Source organism: Medicago truncatula, chromosome 3 (assembly GCF_003473485.1).
Source record: "Medicago truncatula cultivar Jemalong A17 chromosome 3, MtrunA17r5.0-ANR, whole genome shotgun sequence".
Taxonomy (NCBI): domain Eukaryota; kingdom Viridiplantae; phylum Streptophyta; class Magnoliopsida; order Fabales; family Fabaceae; genus Medicago; species Medicago truncatula.
The window spans coordinates 9932389-9950737 of NC_053044.1; the positions used below are offsets into that span (position 1 = coordinate 9932389).

An 18349-nucleotide genomic window follows, 5' to 3' on the forward strand; every position below is an offset into this window, starting at 1 on the left:
CAAAAGAGGAAAAGTGAGTCCAGGAAGCATACCATAGTGGCATATATTTTTGAGTTGATACATATAATACATGGAGGTGTATCTAGCATTAAGAAAACTTATTGGGCTTTGACCAAAACATAGCAACTAGGTCACTTGTGTGATATAAAAGGACAAGCTGCATATCACAATATTCATTCACGTTTAGTCACAACGCTTTGACACTTTTTGGAGAGGGAAATGGAAACAAGCAGGAGGTGACATCACGTATCACAAAAGAAAGCAACATCCAATGAAAGAAAATTGAGGAGCACCGTCGGCAACGACGGAATTCTATCGGTTTATTTTCTTCTTTATGTTGTTTGCTTATTTGATCATGTCTAGCTAGTTTCTTTTGATTAGGTCTGAGATGATTCTGTAACCCTAATTGAAGCATATTGTTGTGAAACTCTATTTATTGTGAATGACAATCTAGTTTTTATTCAATTCAATTGTTCTTAATGCTTTTTATATTCTGATCAAATATAAACATGATTTAGTGAGAACGAATGACTACTGATCCTAGCTTTCGACTTAGATCTAATTGATTTGTTCTAATAAACATGGTTAGTCTAGGAATGGATAATCGTTTGTTAGTGATATTAGTTTAACGTGCTTAAACCTTCAAAGATTATTAGACCACTTAAGGAATTAGGGGCTAGAGTTTGAGAAGAGGGTCCTAACTCAAGGGATTGATTATGACTATTTTGTTAACTATTGTGGAACTAGAAAATCATTCATAAGTATAGGTGTAGTATACCAATTAGGGGAACATAGATGATTCAAAAGACCTGATCTAGGGTTAATATAGTAAAATCACACGAAAAAATTAGGTTAAATCTAGGATTAATACTGCGTCACGGGTTAACTTTCAGAAATAAGAGATGCTGTTAAAACAAACTCAATATAATTTAATTATGAAACTTAATGTCTACCAAAAATACATTTTTACTCTTAATTTTTTGACACATCATAAAAATTATATCTTTTTTGTCTTTTGCTTCAACATCTCTCTATTTTCTCTCTTTTAAGAACAAATTAAAACAAACTCACTCGATAAATCTATTTATGAAATTTAATGTCTTCCAAAAATACAATATTACTCCTTCTTAATTATTTGACACGTCAAAAAATTTATATCCTTTTTTTTCTTTTGTTTCAACATCTCTCTATTTTTCTCTCTCTTAATCATAATCCCAATGGAAACAATTTTTCTATAATTCAACTTCTAAAAATATAAAGATTTAAAAACAATTTACAATCTATTATCTTTCTCTAATTATGAAAATTAATGAACAATAAAATCACAATTTTGTCCCATATTAATATTTTGACACCTCAACATATATTTACCTTTTTGTGTCTTTTGTAACAAAAGATTTTATTTAGCTGAGGGAGAAATTAACTTCCAAAATATTGATGTGATTTTGTAACATAAATAAAATTCCTTTTCTATTGTTATAATTTTTAAAAAATCAGGTTCAACAAAAAAAATTAAAATCGTCTTTAAATGAAAAAATGATAAAAGCAACAAAGTGGATCAAAGCATAGAATCAGCAGATGGTTTTCATATGCTAAGATAAGAAAGTAATGACATTGATATAAGATAAGAAAACAACAGCAGCGATAAAAGCATAGAATCCCTTTCAAATGAATGATATAATGAAAAACAAAGGAAAAACAACTTTATTTTTCATTACCAAACAGAGAAGAAAATAATAGAAGGACTCAGTGAAAAATCACAGAGATAAATAGTTAGAATCATTAAGCAATTTGAATTTTTTTTTTATTTTTTATTTTTTAAAAGTAACCAATTTGAAATTTGAACTCTTTTCAATATATAAAAATTTACAAGTACCGTGAATTGAAACAAAATACAAAGTCTTGTGGGAAATATATAAAACACTTCAGCCAATTTCACTCGCCGTCTCGCCCCAACCCCAACAGAGTATAAAGTGTCTCAAAAAAATGCTAATAAATCATGTCAATGATAATTTATAAAATTAAAATGATTTTCTATTTCCTTTTTTTGTCTTTCTTTGAATTAGCGAAAATATGGTTAAAACCTAAGTACATGATTTATGTACAAGTACAAAAAAGAAATCTTCCAATCCAAATAGACACAAATAAAGGATGAAGTTTCAAAACCGAATCTTAGTAAACAAGAAACAAAGAAGACAGATCAAACCATAGAAAGTTACTCAGAACAGCATTTTTCACAATTTAAGTTACGTCTAGTTTAGAAATTACTTCATAATAATAACTTTTCATGTTGATATCCTGCATATATTCAAAAGATACCATTTGGCCAGTTTCTTAAATTATTTTGATTTCCTCTAATTGCATAAACTTGTTGAAATATGGGAGGGAATAAATTCAATTACCATGCCAAAACAAATAGGAGAATCAATAAAGATCGACTAATATGAATAATGAAAAAAAAAAAAAAATTAAGCTGCTACTATAAAATATTTTCTTTGCACTTTTGAAATTCCATCATCCATTTTCCTTGTATACACAAATAAGAAAATTTGAAAATCATCTCCAACACAAGAAAGCTTCACATTTGTTTAAATAGTATGTTCTAATTTGAATTTAACCTTTAGATGAGTCACATCTTTAGTTCCAAAGTTAAAAAGAGAGAAAAAAAAAGTTGTATTTGAAAAAGGTAAATGAAGGAGCTTGTGAAAATATTTAAGTTGAGATACCAATTTCAACTTATACAAGTACGTATTAGTTAGGAAAAATCATAATAAAAATATAAGAACATTTCAATATTTCTATTTCTATAAGTACTAGGTTCAAAGATTATTCAATCTAACAATAAAATAATGCACTATCAATCACAATCACATTAGAAACCTTTTCAATGACAATCACGTTAGAAACCTTTAAATGCAAGATAACATAACATACTCTATTATGAATGCAACTCCGCGATCCACTCTGGAGGCGGCCCGAACATCTTCAAATGATCAGGATAGTCAGACAGAGGGGAAATCCGACCCTGATCCAAGTGAAAAACACTCATATTGAAATCTAGAGTAATACCATTATTATAGATCACACAATTGCCGCTCCCTAAACCCAAATCTGAAGCACATGCTGAGAACGAATAATCACTCTCCAAGAACAAAACCAAATCTCCTAAATTAGTCAACTTCACCCACTTTTTCTGCTTCTCATCAAGCCTAAACACATCAATCCTTACAATAACACGATCATCATTTTTATATATATCCACTAGCAACAACTGAAAGTCACTAGTCTCGACCAAGAATTTACTTTCTCCGCCAATCACAGGCTCAGCTATAAAATGATAGCTCAAGTCTGATTCAATCATAACAGTCCGACCAGTTTTGTCTACCATACAAGGCCTCCCTCTAAAATAGCAAACATATCTTCCACGGAAGGTTGACATGTTGGCTGACATGTTGGGGATCGTCTTTGAACGGTCGTCCCCGCAACGAAACATAATAGGATTCCCATGTAAATCAGTTGTCAGAAATACTAGAGGTTGTTCCCCCTGACACGTGGCAACATATGACTTTAAACAACACCTGCAATAGATGTAGGACATCTGTCGAAGATGGATGACAGAGAGTTTGTTGAAGTCGAGAACATTATTGAAACAAGATGGTAAAGGTTTGTAGGAGTTAAATAAGAAAGGGTACAGGAGTTGGGTTTTGCCGTCAAAATTTGGTCCAATTCTGATTAACCAAGGGCACTGGTGGAGAGTTTGTTTGTGTTTTGGTGGTTTGATGAGAAAAATGTCGTGTTTGATGAGGTAGCTAATGGCATCAACGTTGGTGTGGGAACCGAATAGTTGGCAGGAGAGTTGTCCAAACTTTACGGGTAAATAGTGTTTTTGATAGTAATTTGGGATAGAAGATCGCCACCAAGAACAGACGGAACGAGAGCGAATGAGGTAAAGTTCCCTGTTAAGTTTTTGTGATATTAGTTGCAGAAGCTCACGTGGAAGCTGAGACCAATCTGCTGCCATGGATCGTAGTGGTAAGGTTTGTGGTGCTCGCCGTTAGGGTTTTATTCATGAAGCGTTATTTACACAATATATATTTGGGGATATGTTTTTTTTGTACATAATCTCTTATTTTTGGTACAATATATTATTTTTGTACAGTATTATTATAATATTTTAATCTATCCTATACTTCTTTTTCGAAAAGGAAAAAAAAATCAATTTTATACTTCTATACTTTTTTTGAGAGATACTTCTATACTTATATACCAAGATATATAACCCATGCGTTGCACAGATTTAATTAGATGATTTTTAATACTCCTTAAGTATTGAATATAATTTTCTCAAAAAAAAGTATTGAATATAATAGGAAAAAAAATCAAACAAAACATATGTATCTGGTTCAAATTTTTAACCAAATACATCAATTTTGTTTAACTTTTTTTTTTTGTTTATATTCGATTCCGAAGTAGTACTTTTTATCGAAAATAACTTCTATACTTATATGTTTATTAATGCTGGGTTGAAAAAAATATTTAAACTTTATATTCACGTCGGAATTACTCTATGTATCATGTTGTATTATAAGTTATGTCACCCATTGAATATACTTTGATGTTCTATTGATACACCTTGATGATTTAGGTTTCATTTATTGCATTTTTAAGGGACATAATTTCATGTTCTGTCTTTTTATTTTGAGGGAGATGCTGACGATGGACTTGATTGATTGCTTGTGGCAGTAAAAGAAAGCCGAAATTAAGCAATAGATGTCATGACCACATCTTTCTTTAGTATACGTTGAGTTAAATTTTTGCCAGAGATATTGGATCATTGTGATATATGTATTGCAATATCTTTTTTTTTGAATTTCTGCTTGGTACACCTTCATATGAAGCTGCTCTCTTATTAATTGATAGTGTGACTTTCACGTGAAAAGGCTTTATAAGTATTAGAATAAAAAATATTTATTGTATAAATTATTAGATATTATTAGAATATAAAATATTCTAATAATAAGATGATATGATAGACACATGATAGGATTAGAAAACAGGTTTTCTATCTATTGTACATAATTTCGCATTATAAGTAGCCAAGCACTTAAGGAACCCAACAGACACACATCGGCAACTGCATAACAGGGTTCTTAGATCACACCTCAAGGTACACATTCTCTCATACTGACTTAATCGACAGAGTGCTTGCATCCACTCCCCACTCGCCACCAACACTTCTTGTGATCAAAACACTAACTAAGCAGAAGCTAGTTTATATTATTTGATGTGAGATTCACCTAGGGACATCACTTAATTATAAATAGGGGATTAAAAAACAAATTTTAGTGTGGGCAGCCGTCCCTAATTTGCACTGCTTGCATCGGCCCCCGGTATAATAACATTAACTAAGCAGAATAATGCAAGTATCACAAGCACATAAGAAACCTATTCAAAATAGCATACTCCGTTATGAATTCAATTAACTTTTGACAATCCACTCCGGTTCCGAGAACAAGCTGAGATATTCAGACACAGACAATCGATGACTTTGATTCAAGCAATAAACACAGCAATAAGTACATATCTTGTATGCATCATCAATAAAGACGACACAATTCCCTTTGGCAACACACAAATCCAAAGCTGAAGCGGAAAATGAACATCCATTCACAAAGAACAAGACCCTATCCCCTAAACTCATCAACTTCACGCATTTTTTTTATACTTCTCGTCAAGTCTAAACACATCAAAAGTCTTAAGATTCTCATAAATATTAACTAACAACAACTCACTCTCACTCTCCACCAGTAATTTTCTATCTCCAGGAATAAAAGGATTATCCACTAACTAGACACTCGAGTCCCATTCAATTGCAATTGTCCTACCAGTATTGTCAACCAAGTAAAACCTTCTTTTAAACACACAAATATATACATATTTAGTTGACATGTCGAAAATGGGTTTCCAATAGCTGTTGAGGGAACATAACAACATCAGATGGGGGAAATATTCCGAAATGCCGAGAACCATCGTGTGTTCTCCATGGCACATGATAGCAAGGAACTTTTCACGCTTCTTGTTGTAGAAGAAATAGTTACGACGATTAAAGTCTCCGTAGTCCATGATGAAATCGGTTCATAATTGAGGACAGAGAGTTTATTGAAGTCAAGCACACGAGGAAAACCATTAGAAGAGTAGACTGAATTTAAGAGTAGGTGGAAGAGTTTGGTTTTGCAATGTGAGTTTTGGGTAACTCTAATCAAACAATGACGAAGTGGCTTACGGTGTTGGAGTGGTTTAATGAGAAAGAGAGTGTGTTTGAAGAGGCAGCAAAACGGAGAAGTGTTGGTGTTGTTGATGGTATTAGAGAGAGTATATGAGAGTTCGAGGAGAAGAACCTTGAGGGTAGAATTGGGATTGTGATTTGAAATGGATGAGCGCCGCCACTTTGAACAAACCGATCGAAAATGAATGAGATCAAGTTCATCGTCAATTCGTTGGGATATCAGATTCAGAAGCTCAGTTGGTAGTTCACACCAGTCAGTCGATGCCATGGCTGCTGTAGTGCTGTGTGTTACTGATTCTCCTTTCTTTTATAGTAACGAACCCTAGTGAAACATGCTACACGATTGAAAATTTACTATTCAAGGATAACTTCAAGACAGTAAAAATCACACTTTTTGAAAATCATTTATTTTTAGTTTTTCACGCAATTTTTAAGTAAACCTGATTGCTGAATATTATAGATAGTACTTTGTTGCTGCACAAACGTACAAGTATGGACAAAACTCTACTCAATCAATCTATATTGATTTATCATTAATTACTCTTGTCTCAAATGGCTGATCAATCAATCAAGAGAAGCTTCTTCCAAAGGCATAGTAGCAGTATAAACATGCTTGTATTCAGGGATTGAGTTAGAAAAAGGACCAGTAAATTCCATACCCCTCCGAACTTTTGAAGAAAAAAAACTATACTATGCTATTATATTTTTCGGTCTCAATTTTTTTTTTTTTTTTTTGTCGATTTTATACGATATTGTGTAATGACCTTGTTTTTACTCAATATATTGGACCTTAAACAACCAAGTTTCTAGGCTTTATTGCACTAATCCTTAACACCGAAAAATAAAGAACAATTTTTCTCACGTGAACATCGATTTATATATGCAATTTTTCTAGGCTTTTACTTTTCTCACAAAAATAAAATCTATATCGATTTATCATTAATTACTATTGAATGATATTTGTAAAGTGTCTTGATCTAGGTAAAACTAAATTTATCGTTGTTATTGCATCAAGTATATACAAACAATTATTTTGTGCTCTATACACTTTTATACATCCACGGATTTTGTGACGAAGTTGAACTCGTCAAACAATCATTTGGTTTTACCTACGTAACTTTGATTGTAGATATAGAGCTTAGTTAGAATTTTCAACTTTTTAACCTACAACTATTTTATGTGACTATACAACATGGCTTTCAAGGGTTTTCGTGCGTGTGGTAGTCATTCCCTTCACCTGCGGAGGAAGGTGCGATGATAAAAAGCACAGACTTCTTGAGTCCAGCAAATTCGTGCACGCGATGATCTAATTTGTGTACCTGCAAAAAGTGAATGTTCAACTACCTAATTAACTACCTTCTTGTGTACTCAGCACACGATGACTCGATTCTAGTTTTATATAAGTGCATGAACTATCTGTGTATAAATTCATGCCAAACTTAATTGTTTAGGTAGTTGAACACTGAATCCGGGGGAGATATGCAGAAATTGGAAATGATAGCAAACACTGAAAGCAACCATAAAGTGACAGAGAACTTCCCATGGAATAGCAAAGTAAAATCATTAATATAACTGAGAGAAAGAATCACTCATCCTATTTCTGAGAGGCTAGTAGGAGATAAAGGGAAAATTCTAATAAGCTGAAAAATGACCTTCATTTAACAATGAAATCTCAGAAAATTTTGCTGCAATTCAAAATGCGAACATCATATATGGTTCAATTAAATTAAGAACAAGAAAATAGAATAACCTTTTTGGTACATGACAACAAAATCTAATCTAAATATGTCAATAAACTGTTGCTTTCTACACACAATTGAGAATTATCAAATAAATTGCTTCAATATTTATATCCAAGGAAACTAAGACGGAGACCACCAATTCAACTTCAGTTTACACTATCAATTTTATTTTTTATTTTTGAATCGGCAAAATTAATACCGATAGGCCACTTACCAGAACAAGTTGTAACAAGGAGGGCTAGAAGAATACAAAACTGATGCATCAAGACTCGACTAGGAATGTCAGCAAACAGGAAAATAAAAAGATAAAGCTAAAGCAAACGCTAACAGCGACACCAAACTGTGCATAGAAAGCTGCAGCTCAGGTGCACCTGACAGACTGCAAAACACTGATACAATCTACTCAGTGCAAAGCAGACCTGAGACCTAGGAAAAAACTAATTGAAACAGGAGAACAGGCGCACAACAGTGGAGACGGACTGCGGATGCTCTAATCAGCCCCTGAAACAAGCTGAAATCAAAACTTTCTCAGTTTGCAAAGCTGTATATATTCTATACAGCTTAGCAAGCTTACTCTAGTTAGACCAAACGACACATATTTCAGATTATAACAGATAATGGTATCTCATTATAACAGATAATGGTATCTCTAATGGATCATAAGTTCATAACAAATATACGCATGTCTACGAGCTTTAATCCTTCAAAAATAATGCAAGTATAACACCACCATCAAATTTTGAATAACAACGTACACAAAGATTCTAGCAGAGTACATAAAGATCTGTTTTCAATCTTCTTTATATAAATCAAACATTGCTTCTAATTAAGCATCTTCTGAGTTCTGGACACTCCTTAGCTAGTTAATCACTCTTAGCCTGTTGTAAACCAACCCCTTGCAAGAAATGTGCTTAATTCAAATTTGCAAGCATCCTGCACCAAAAACAAGACCTCTATATCATTTCAGGATATAAACTCTTCTGAAAGATAACCTAACTCTGATTATTAATTGCAACTATTTTAGATATTTTAAATACAAAATCCAGCAACATCTATCAAAGCCAAAGAAAATGCAACGAAAATAGTTTTACAGCGTGGTCATAATTATATCTAGTTAAAATAAACATGACAGAAAAATGTGGAGATTCCAAATACAAGTACAAAATAAATCAGCTTGAAATTTACAAATACAATTAAACAAGAATTTGGTGTTTTAAATATTCATTGTCAACTTTATGAATGAGCTGAATCAGTCAATCAGGGGCAAACAATTTAGTAATGCCAAATTACAGACAAACGCCTATCAATCATGTGTCCAAAGTCTGCAAAGTGAAAGAACCGTAACTCTTATTTCTCTTTTCAGGTCTCAGAAAGTTTGTTTCCTCAACAATTAAATGCTCCTACACTGGAATTTTTAAAGTCACCAGTCGAGATCAACCTTAAGTATACTAAATTGAGATACAAGTAAAATCACCTGTCAAGATCAACATTTAAGTAAACTCAATTGAATATTAAGTGTAACTGATCAACTAAGTTTCGACTTTATAGCACCATAATATGATAATAATGCATTTGGTCAACATCAAATCAAAATAGCAAAACTAACATTGAATAAACACAACTGGCTTAGAGAGAAGAGTTGAAAAATCCACCAGAAAGCTTATCTTCTCATATCAATATGTAATTAGGGATGTCTTTTCAAAAAAATATGTAATTAGGGATTAGCTGCTAAACATATAGTCTGCAAAAGTAACAATAAAAGAAGATGATCAAGCTCATCAACATTGATTGTTACATCTTATCATACAAATCACCCCCTCAAAACAAAATGTATGAAACATATTTAGATTTCTGAAAAGTTAAAAGTGCAGATACTTATTTACAAAGAACATGATTGGTACAAAAGTAATATTTGATGCAACAACATTTCAATATTTCTATTTGTAATAACATAAACTAAGAACACAACAGAACAAAATCAAAATCACATTAGAAATTTCTCAATGCAAGATAACATACTGAGTTAGTGAAGCTGGCTTTTGATGATCCACTTCGGAGGGGGCCAGAACAAGTCGTAATATTCAGGATGATTGCACAAAGGCCAAAGCTGACGATCTTGATCCAAGTGAACAATACTTAATCTATCCTCAGAGAAGATTTCATCAATAAAGATGATACAATTCCCTTTAGGAACACACAAATCTGAGGCAGAGGCAGAAAAGGAATATTTTGTCCCTATGAACAAAACCCTATCTCTTAAATTCTTCTCGAACTTCACCCACTTCCTCTCCTTCTCATCAAGTCTAAACAAACGAATCTTTAAATCAACAGGAACAGGATCAATGTCAACTAACAGCAACTCACCCTCGCTCTCCACTAAGAATTTCTTGTTATCCTCTGGCCCACAATCAACCAATGGTTCAGCCGCTAACTGGGCTTTAGGGTCATCCTCCGGTCCAACAGTAATTGTCCTACCAGTTTTGTCAATTACTTTGTAAATCCTCCCTTTAAACACGCAGATGTTATAATACCTTAGCATGTCTTCGTCGGGCAACAAGAAACAATCTCCCGCCACTAACTGGATGGAGAGTTCGTTGAAGTCGAGTATGTCGAATGGGTAATCAAAAGAATCAGTTGAGAGGAAGGAGGATTGAGATATTTCGGTATTGCCACATGAGCTTTGGGTAACTCTAATCAACCAAGGATAGTTTTCTTGTTCTTGTTCTTGTTCCTGTGATGGTTTGATGAGGTAGAAACTATGTTTGGAGAGGTAATAGAAGGAAATAGGGATGGTGCCATAGTTGTTGTTGTTGTTGTTGATGATGATGGAATCAATGTATTGGAGGAGTGGAACGTTGAATGGTGAAATGTGAAAATGATTTCGGATGGAAGAAGAACGCCAATTGGAACAAACTGATCGAAAGCGAATGAGATCGATTTCGGTGGTGATTCGTTGCGATATCAGATTCAGAAGCTCAGTTAGGAGCTCAGACCAGTCTGGTTTCATTTTCAATGCAGCCATGGATGATGATGCTGATTTTCTTGTTCTTGTTCTTGCTTTCTTTTTTAGAAACGAACGATAAAATAGAAAACAGAATGCTAAGAATGATGAATGATGATGCAGATTTTCTTAATCATGGACAATAGGAGAAACAAGATGATGAAGATGATTGTGGTTTTGGGAGGTTGTTGAAGGTTAAGAGGAAGGGTTTCTCCAACTGTAATTCAGTTATTGTTATATTCAAAATAAAAATAGAAAAAAATAGCTAGTTTGTTTTTTTAGGAAAAAAAACATTATATTAAAATAATGAAATGGAAAAATCACTAAGATTTTTCTTTTGGGATTAAAAATTCATTAATATTTGTCTCCGTGAGTCTAACTCATTTGACAATAAATATATTGTGGTATGGAGAGATCTAAGTTTGAATATGAATTTCTAATTACTAGGTTACTTGATAAAAAAAAAAAACAAAAAAAAAACAAAATCCCCTCTTATGTGATGATAATGGGAAAATCTGGTTATTCACAAATCTCATGCATGGAAGTATGGAGTTTAAGGATATTATAACTTTGAATTTGGCCGTGCTTAGCATACGAGGATGGAAACTTCAAACAAATCCGAAAGTTATGGTATCTCTGTTTGTTCAAAGCTCGATATTTTCCTCATAGAAGTTTCTTGACATCATCCTTGGGATATAACCCAAGTTATGCATGTGTATATTCAGTACTAAATTCATTGTCTAAAGGAGTTCTAAATGGTGTACCGGTTCAGAGGAGAAAACTCCTAAAGTGGATGAACCTTGGTTGAATGTAGATCACATATCAAGAACTATACCCTGTGCTTTTCATTTGGAAAATGTGATAGCTAACGGTTTGCTTCAGACCACAAATAAGATGTGGAATCAAGAGGTTGTGAAAAACGTGTTTGTGATAAAATGGCGACTGAAATACTAAGAACACCACTCGTTACACAACTACTTGATGATAGGCTAGTGTGGAAAGTGGAAAAGAATGGACACTGCTATGTTAAAAGTACGTATAGAACTTGTGGATGCATCTCATTTACGGCGACCTATGCATTGGTCTGGAATTTGGCGGTTGAAAGCCCTAACGTAAGTCAAACACCTTTTTTGTTGCAAGTGTCGCGGTTGCTTTGCAACGAGGGCATGCCTAAAAGCTAAAGGTATTCATTGCCCACATCATTTATGAATGTTTGTTTTCAAATACTTCAGTTGCTGTAATTTTTGCGTCAAACTAAAGGTAGAACCAAGTCAGTACTAAGTAGAATCAAGTATTTTCTTTTGTGTCAAACTCGAGATAGAATCTAGGTAGTACTCACTAAGTTAGTTTTGTTTCCATTACTATCAAGAAGCTCACCACTTAACCATCAAAGTCACACTCGTTGGGTTCAAATTAACTAATTTTTTTGTGTAAATTGTGTATCACCATAGATGACTGTCAAGACTAATGTCATTAAATCTACAGAAGTGCTTATGTCACAATAAGACTAATCTATGTTCAAGTGCTTATGTGACAACTTAATATTGTGCACCCCTGCTCAAAGTCTATTCTGCAATGATCAAGTTGAGATTCTCGGCCACAAGCGAATTTGTTTGACAAATTGAGCTACACACATTGAATATAGTTTAACTCAGTTTTCTGGATATAGACATCAAAGTTAACATTGTTTAATATTAATGCTGCAAAAATTAGTAACTCAGCTATTGTTAGAAAAAGAAAAAGGGGGAATGTAATTCAATAGAGAATGTTTAGTCATATCCACACGCTTGAGGCTGCGTATATTGTTTCTGGTTTTCACATGGTCAAGAACATATGTTTCACACTGATCCCAATAAAAGGTTATACGGCTATTTACATGTTTAATAACTGCCTCAGCAATATATATTCCCTTCTTTCAATAAAATTTTGTCATAACTATGAATATTTTTGAAGTACTTTGTAACAAAGTTAAGAGATGACAATGATACAAGCAGAGTTCATCCGCATCAGCAGATGAAAGGCACCGAAACCTGGCTGAAAAGCACTGACTAGATCAATAATTCCATTGCAAAAATAAAAAACAGAAAAAGCCTATGCACTGCTGCACGACTGCAGGCAGAAGCCAACCACCTCAAGACACCGTCGGGTTCCATCTACAACCGAAGCTCCAAAACCACCCCTGATCAGACAAAACAGCAGCTCAGTTACAAGTAAATGGAACTAATAGAAAAAACATGAAAACGGATGGAAAGCCCTAGGAGCAGAAGAGAAACAATGCATCCCCTAGTTTGCTAGTTCTACTCTTCCCTGCTACAACAAGAGAGCACGGAGATACACAAGCCACCCTTCTGAATCACAACAATTCGACGGCCGAAAACAAGTCAAGGGGGAGACCAAGAAGCCAGAAACATAACATCCATAGCAGGGCACAGGAAATTGGGCACAACGAACCACGTAAAAAATAGAACACTACACAGAGACTTCCAATCCTAATAGACACAAATAAAGGATGAAGTTTTAGAACGTATTCTAAGTCTAAGTAAACAATTCAACATCTATTATGTTCAAATGAATCACAATTCAAAAGATAGCGAGGATTATTTTTAGGAGACACTAATACCATTTGGCCAGTTTCTTAAATTATTTTTATTTTCTCTAATTGCATAAACTTGTTGAAATATCGGAAGGAATAAATTCAATTAGCATCTCAAAACAAATAGGAGAATCAATAAAGATCAACATCAACATTCATAATGAAAAAGACATTTTAAGCTGCCACTATAAAGTATTTTCTTTTCTGCGCATTTTTGAAATTGCAACAAACCTCAAAAGATGAAAAATATAAAACAAAATAGATGACTAGTTTTTTATACTAAACCATGCAATATTCCATCATCCATTTTCCTTGTATACACAAATAAGAAAATTTTAAAATCATCTCCAACACAAGAAAGCTTCACATTGGTTCTTCTATCACACAACCAAGATATACAACCTCTGATGACAATTGTCAAGTAATGTAAAAACAGGCACAGTGGTAATAAAAGAGAAGGAAAAATTAAATTTATTCCTGAAACAAAAGACATAATGTAAATTATTCTTGCATTTCCACAACAGATTGTAACCAAGTTTTCCAGATGCATTTCCACAACTAAAGAAAATCAAACCCTGTGAATTCTCACATAGCACTGACTAAAACCAAGGATTATAAGAAACACTTGCATTAACAAATTAAAATTTATCCAACATCTATGATGATAAAGTAAATTAAATAAAGTGTGAGAATAATCAATTAGAAATCATAACTCTTCTCAATATATAAAAAATGTGTAGTGGGAATTGAGTAATCAATTCAAAATGATAACTTTTTGCAATAATACTGCAATATTTTGCGCTTGAACCTAGATATTTTGTCTCGTCATCTTTCTCTCTATATCCCCGGCATAAATTGATAATGTTTCCTGTTAGGATCTATAATTGTGAAGATCAAAATCCTAATAAATAATGCCTAGGAAAATTTTTAATAAAGCAAACAGGTTTTCTATCTCTTGTACAAGATTTAGCATTATAAGTAGCCAAGCACTTGAGGAACCCAACAGTCACACATCGACGACGGTATCAAAAGATTCTTAGATCACGAGTCGAGGTACACATTCTCTATCCTAAAACATCTCGCTCTTTTCTCTCTTACTGACTTAATCGACATAGTGCCTTGCATGCACCCCTAACTCGCCACAACCACATCACCGAATGTCAATTTGTGATCAAAACACCTACCTTAGAAGCTAGTTTATATTAAGAGGAAAGAATCAACACACTGCACCAAACATTCTAAAATTAGATTATTCGATTTGAGATTTAGACATCTACGGACAACACTTCAGTTTAAGTGGGGGCAGACGTCCCTAATTTGGACTGCATGCATCGATCGGTCTCCACTCTAATAACATTAACTAAGCACAATAATGCAAATATCAGAAGCAAATAAGAAACTATTGAATGCAAGATAACATACTCTGTTACGATTCAATTAACTTTTGACAATCCACTCCGGTGCCGAGAATAAGCTGAGATATTCAGACACAGACAATTGCTGACTTGGACCAACGCAATATTTACGGAAATAAGTACATATCTTGTATGCATCATCAATAAAGAAGACACAATTCCCTTTGGCAACACACAAATCCGAAGCTGAAGCAGAAAATGAACATCCATTCACAAAGAACAAAACCCTATCCCCTAAACTCATCAACTTCACCCATCTTTTATTCTTCTCGTCAAGTCTAAACACATCAAAATTCATAAGATTCTCATAAATATTAACCAACAACAAGGCACCCTCACTCTCCACTAGTAATTTTCTATCTCCATGAATAAAAGGATTATCCACTAACTGGACACTCGAGTCCGATTCAATTGTAACTGTCCGACCAGTTTTGTCGACCAAGTAAAACCTCCTTTTAAACACACAAATATCTACATATTTAGTTGACATGTCGGAAATGGGTTTCCAAAATTTGTTGAGGTAACAGAACAGCATAGGATGGGGGAAATATTCCGAAATGCCGAGAACCATAGGGTTTTCTCCATTGCACGTGATTGCAAGGAACTTTTCACGCTTCTTGTTGTAGAAGAAATAGTTACCACGATTAATGTCTCCGTATTTCCGGATGAAATCGGTTCCTAAATTGAGGATGGAGAGTTTATTGAAGTCAAGCACACGAGGAAAACCATGAGAAGAGTAGACTGAGTTGAAGAGAAGGTGGAAGAGTCTGGTTTTGCCATGTGAGTTTTGGGTAACTCTAATCAACCAAGGACGAAGTGGCTTACCATGTCGGAGTGGTTTGATGAGAAAGAGAGTGCGTTTGAAGAGGCAGCAAAACCGAGAAGTGTTGGTGTTGTTGATGGTATCAGAGAGATTATATGAGAGTCGGAGGCGTGGAACCTTTAGGGTAGAATTGGGATGGTGATTTGAAATGGAACAGCGCCGCCACGTTGAACAAACCGATCGAAAATGAATGAGATCGAGTTCATCGTCGATTCTTTGCGATATCAAATTCAGAAGGTCAGTTGGGAGATCACACCAGTCAGTCGACGCCATGGCTGCTGTGTGTTACTAATTCTCCTTTCTTTAAAAGTAACAAACCCTAGTAGAACATGCTAGACGATTGAAAATTTACTATTTAAGGATAACTTCAAGACAGTAAAAAAATCAATAATTTTATTTTAAAATCTCACTTTTTGTAAATCATTTATTTTTACGCAATTTTTTTGTAAACCTGGTTGCTCAATATTATAGATAGGGCATTGATGCACAAACGTACAAGATGCACAAAACTCTGCTAAACCAATCTATATTGATTTCTCATTGATCACTCTTGTCTCAAAATGTTGATAAACATGCTTGTATTCAGGGATGGAGCTAGAAGCAGCAGATGCCATGATCCCCTCGAACTTTTGGTAGAAAAAAAAAACTATACTATTATGATAATTTTTCGGTTTCAATATTTATTTTTTGTGGACTTTATACGATGTTTTATACTGACATGGCCTTAAACAACCAAGTTCCTGGGCTTTATTACACTACTCTTTAACTAAAATCATTAATTAACACCGAAAAATAAAGAATATGTTTTTCTCCCATTTATAGAAGAATCTTAATCCTTAACTAGAATTCTAATTTATGATTCTTCACTGCAATTTGTAGTGTTTTGATCTAGGTAAAAGTAAATTTATCGTAGTTATTATATATCAACTATATATAGACGATCTTTTTGTAGTCTATACTTTTATCATCCACGGATTTAGTGACGAAGTTGAACTTGTCAAACAATCATCTGGTTTTACCTACATAACTTTGATTGTAGATATAGAGCTTAGTTACAATTTTCAACTTTTAATCTACAACTATTTTATGTGACTATACAATATGGATTTCAAGGGTTTTCGTGTGCGTGGTAGTCATTCCCTTCACCCGTGGAGGAAGGTGGGATGATAAAAAGCTTAGACTTGGGTCTAACAAATTCGGGCACGCGATGATCTAATTTGTGTACATGCAAAAAGTGAATGTTCAATACCTAATTAACTACCTTCTTGTGTACACAATCACTCGATTCTAGTTTATATAAGTGCATGGACTATCTGTGTATAAATTCATGCCAAACTTTATTGTTTAGGTATTTGAACACTAAAACCGCGGGAGATAAGCAGAAGTTGGAAATGATGGCAAACACTGAAACAATAATGTGGCAAAGAACTTCCAATGGAATAACAATTAAAAGAAAAGATTCACAAAACATGAAAGTATGGTATATCACAGATTTCCTATTCCCGAAAAGCTAGGAGATAAAGGGGAAATTCTAATATGCTGAAAAATGACTACTATTATTTAATAATGAAATCTCAGAAAATTTTGCTGAAATTCAAAATAGTAACATCCTATATGATTCAATTAATATAAGAACAAGAAAATAGAATAACCTTTTTGATACATTAAAATAAAATATAATCTAAATATTATAAACAGAATTTGAAACATTATTAAAAATTGCATAAAATGTTGCTTTGCTGCAACTAATAGCACCGACATCATTCATGTGTATAACAGGACCATCCAAATCTTCCCGATTGACCGAGTTATAATGTTCCAACTTATGTCTCCTATACATCAAAACCATACGAGAAAACAAAACAGAAAAGTTCCTTAATGTCTATGATGAGACAAGCTTATTTTCTTATTTTCACGACATCGATTCTTATTTTCTTGAAAATTTAAAACCATGGACAGTAAAAGTAAGAGTTGCACTCTCAGATGAGACAAGCTTACAAGCAGCAATGGTTGAAAAATCCTAAATCTCTGCCACCTTTTTTGTAAAATATTTTTCAGCTAAGGTATCTATAGATGAAAAATTTATTAAAATCACTTGCAACTAGACACACACAATTGAGAATTGCAAGTAAATTGCTTCGTCAATATTTATATCAAAGGAAACAAAGACAGATACAAAGGAGACCACCAATTCAATATCATTTTACTCTATAAATTTTTATTTTTTATTTTTGAATCAGCAAAATTAATACCGATAGGCCACTTACCGGAACAAGTTGTAACAAGGAGGGCTAGAGGAATACAAAACTGATGCATCAAGACTCGACTAGGCATATCAACAAACAGGAAATGAAAAAGATAAAGCCAAAGCAAACGGTAACAGTAACACCAAACTGTGCATAAAAAACTGCACCTAACAGACTGCAAAACACTGATACAATCTACTCAGTGCAAAGCAGACCTAAGAACACGTGCACAACAGCGGAGAC

General features: G+C 33.7%; 3 protein-coding genes across 3 annotated transcripts; all 3 read right to left on the minus strand.

Annotated features, from left to right (window-relative positions):
• Positions 1-2938: 2938 nt before the first annotated feature.
• On the minus strand, positions 2939-4021 carry LOC11418652 (F-box protein SKIP23). The gene has a single exon (XM_003599124.1). The coding sequence runs from the start codon at positions 4019-4021 to the stop codon at positions 2939-2941; it is 1083 nt and encodes a 360-aa protein (XP_003599172.1).
• Positions 4022-10051: 6030 nt separating this feature from the next.
• LOC11419605 (F-box protein At2g17036) lies at positions 10052-11050 on the minus strand. Its single transcript, XM_003599126.1, has one exon. It carries the CDS (start codon positions 11048-11050, stop codon positions 10052-10054), a length of 999 nt encoding a protein of 332 aa, XP_003599174.1.
• A 4009-nt stretch (positions 11051-15059) lies between these two features.
• On the minus strand, positions 15060-16133 carry LOC11441771 (F-box protein SKIP23). The gene has a single exon (XM_003599128.1). The coding sequence runs from the start codon at positions 16131-16133 to the stop codon at positions 15060-15062; it is 1074 nt and encodes a 357-aa protein (XP_003599176.1).
• Positions 16134-18349: the final 2216 nt, after the last annotated feature.

Excerpts from the sequence above, each read along its gene's own strand:
- LOC11441771 (XM_003599128.1), bottom strand. The coding sequence starts at position 16,133 with ATGGCGTCGACTGACTGGTGTGATCTCCCAACTGACCTTCTGAATTTG.
- LOC11419605 (XM_003599126.1), bottom strand. The coding sequence starts at position 11,050 with ATGGCTGCATTGAAAATGAAACCAGACTGGTCTGAGCTCCTAACTGAG.
- LOC11418652 (XM_003599124.1), bottom strand. The coding sequence starts at position 4,021 with ATGGCAGCAGATTGGTCTCAGCTTCCACGTGAGCTTCTGCAACTAATA.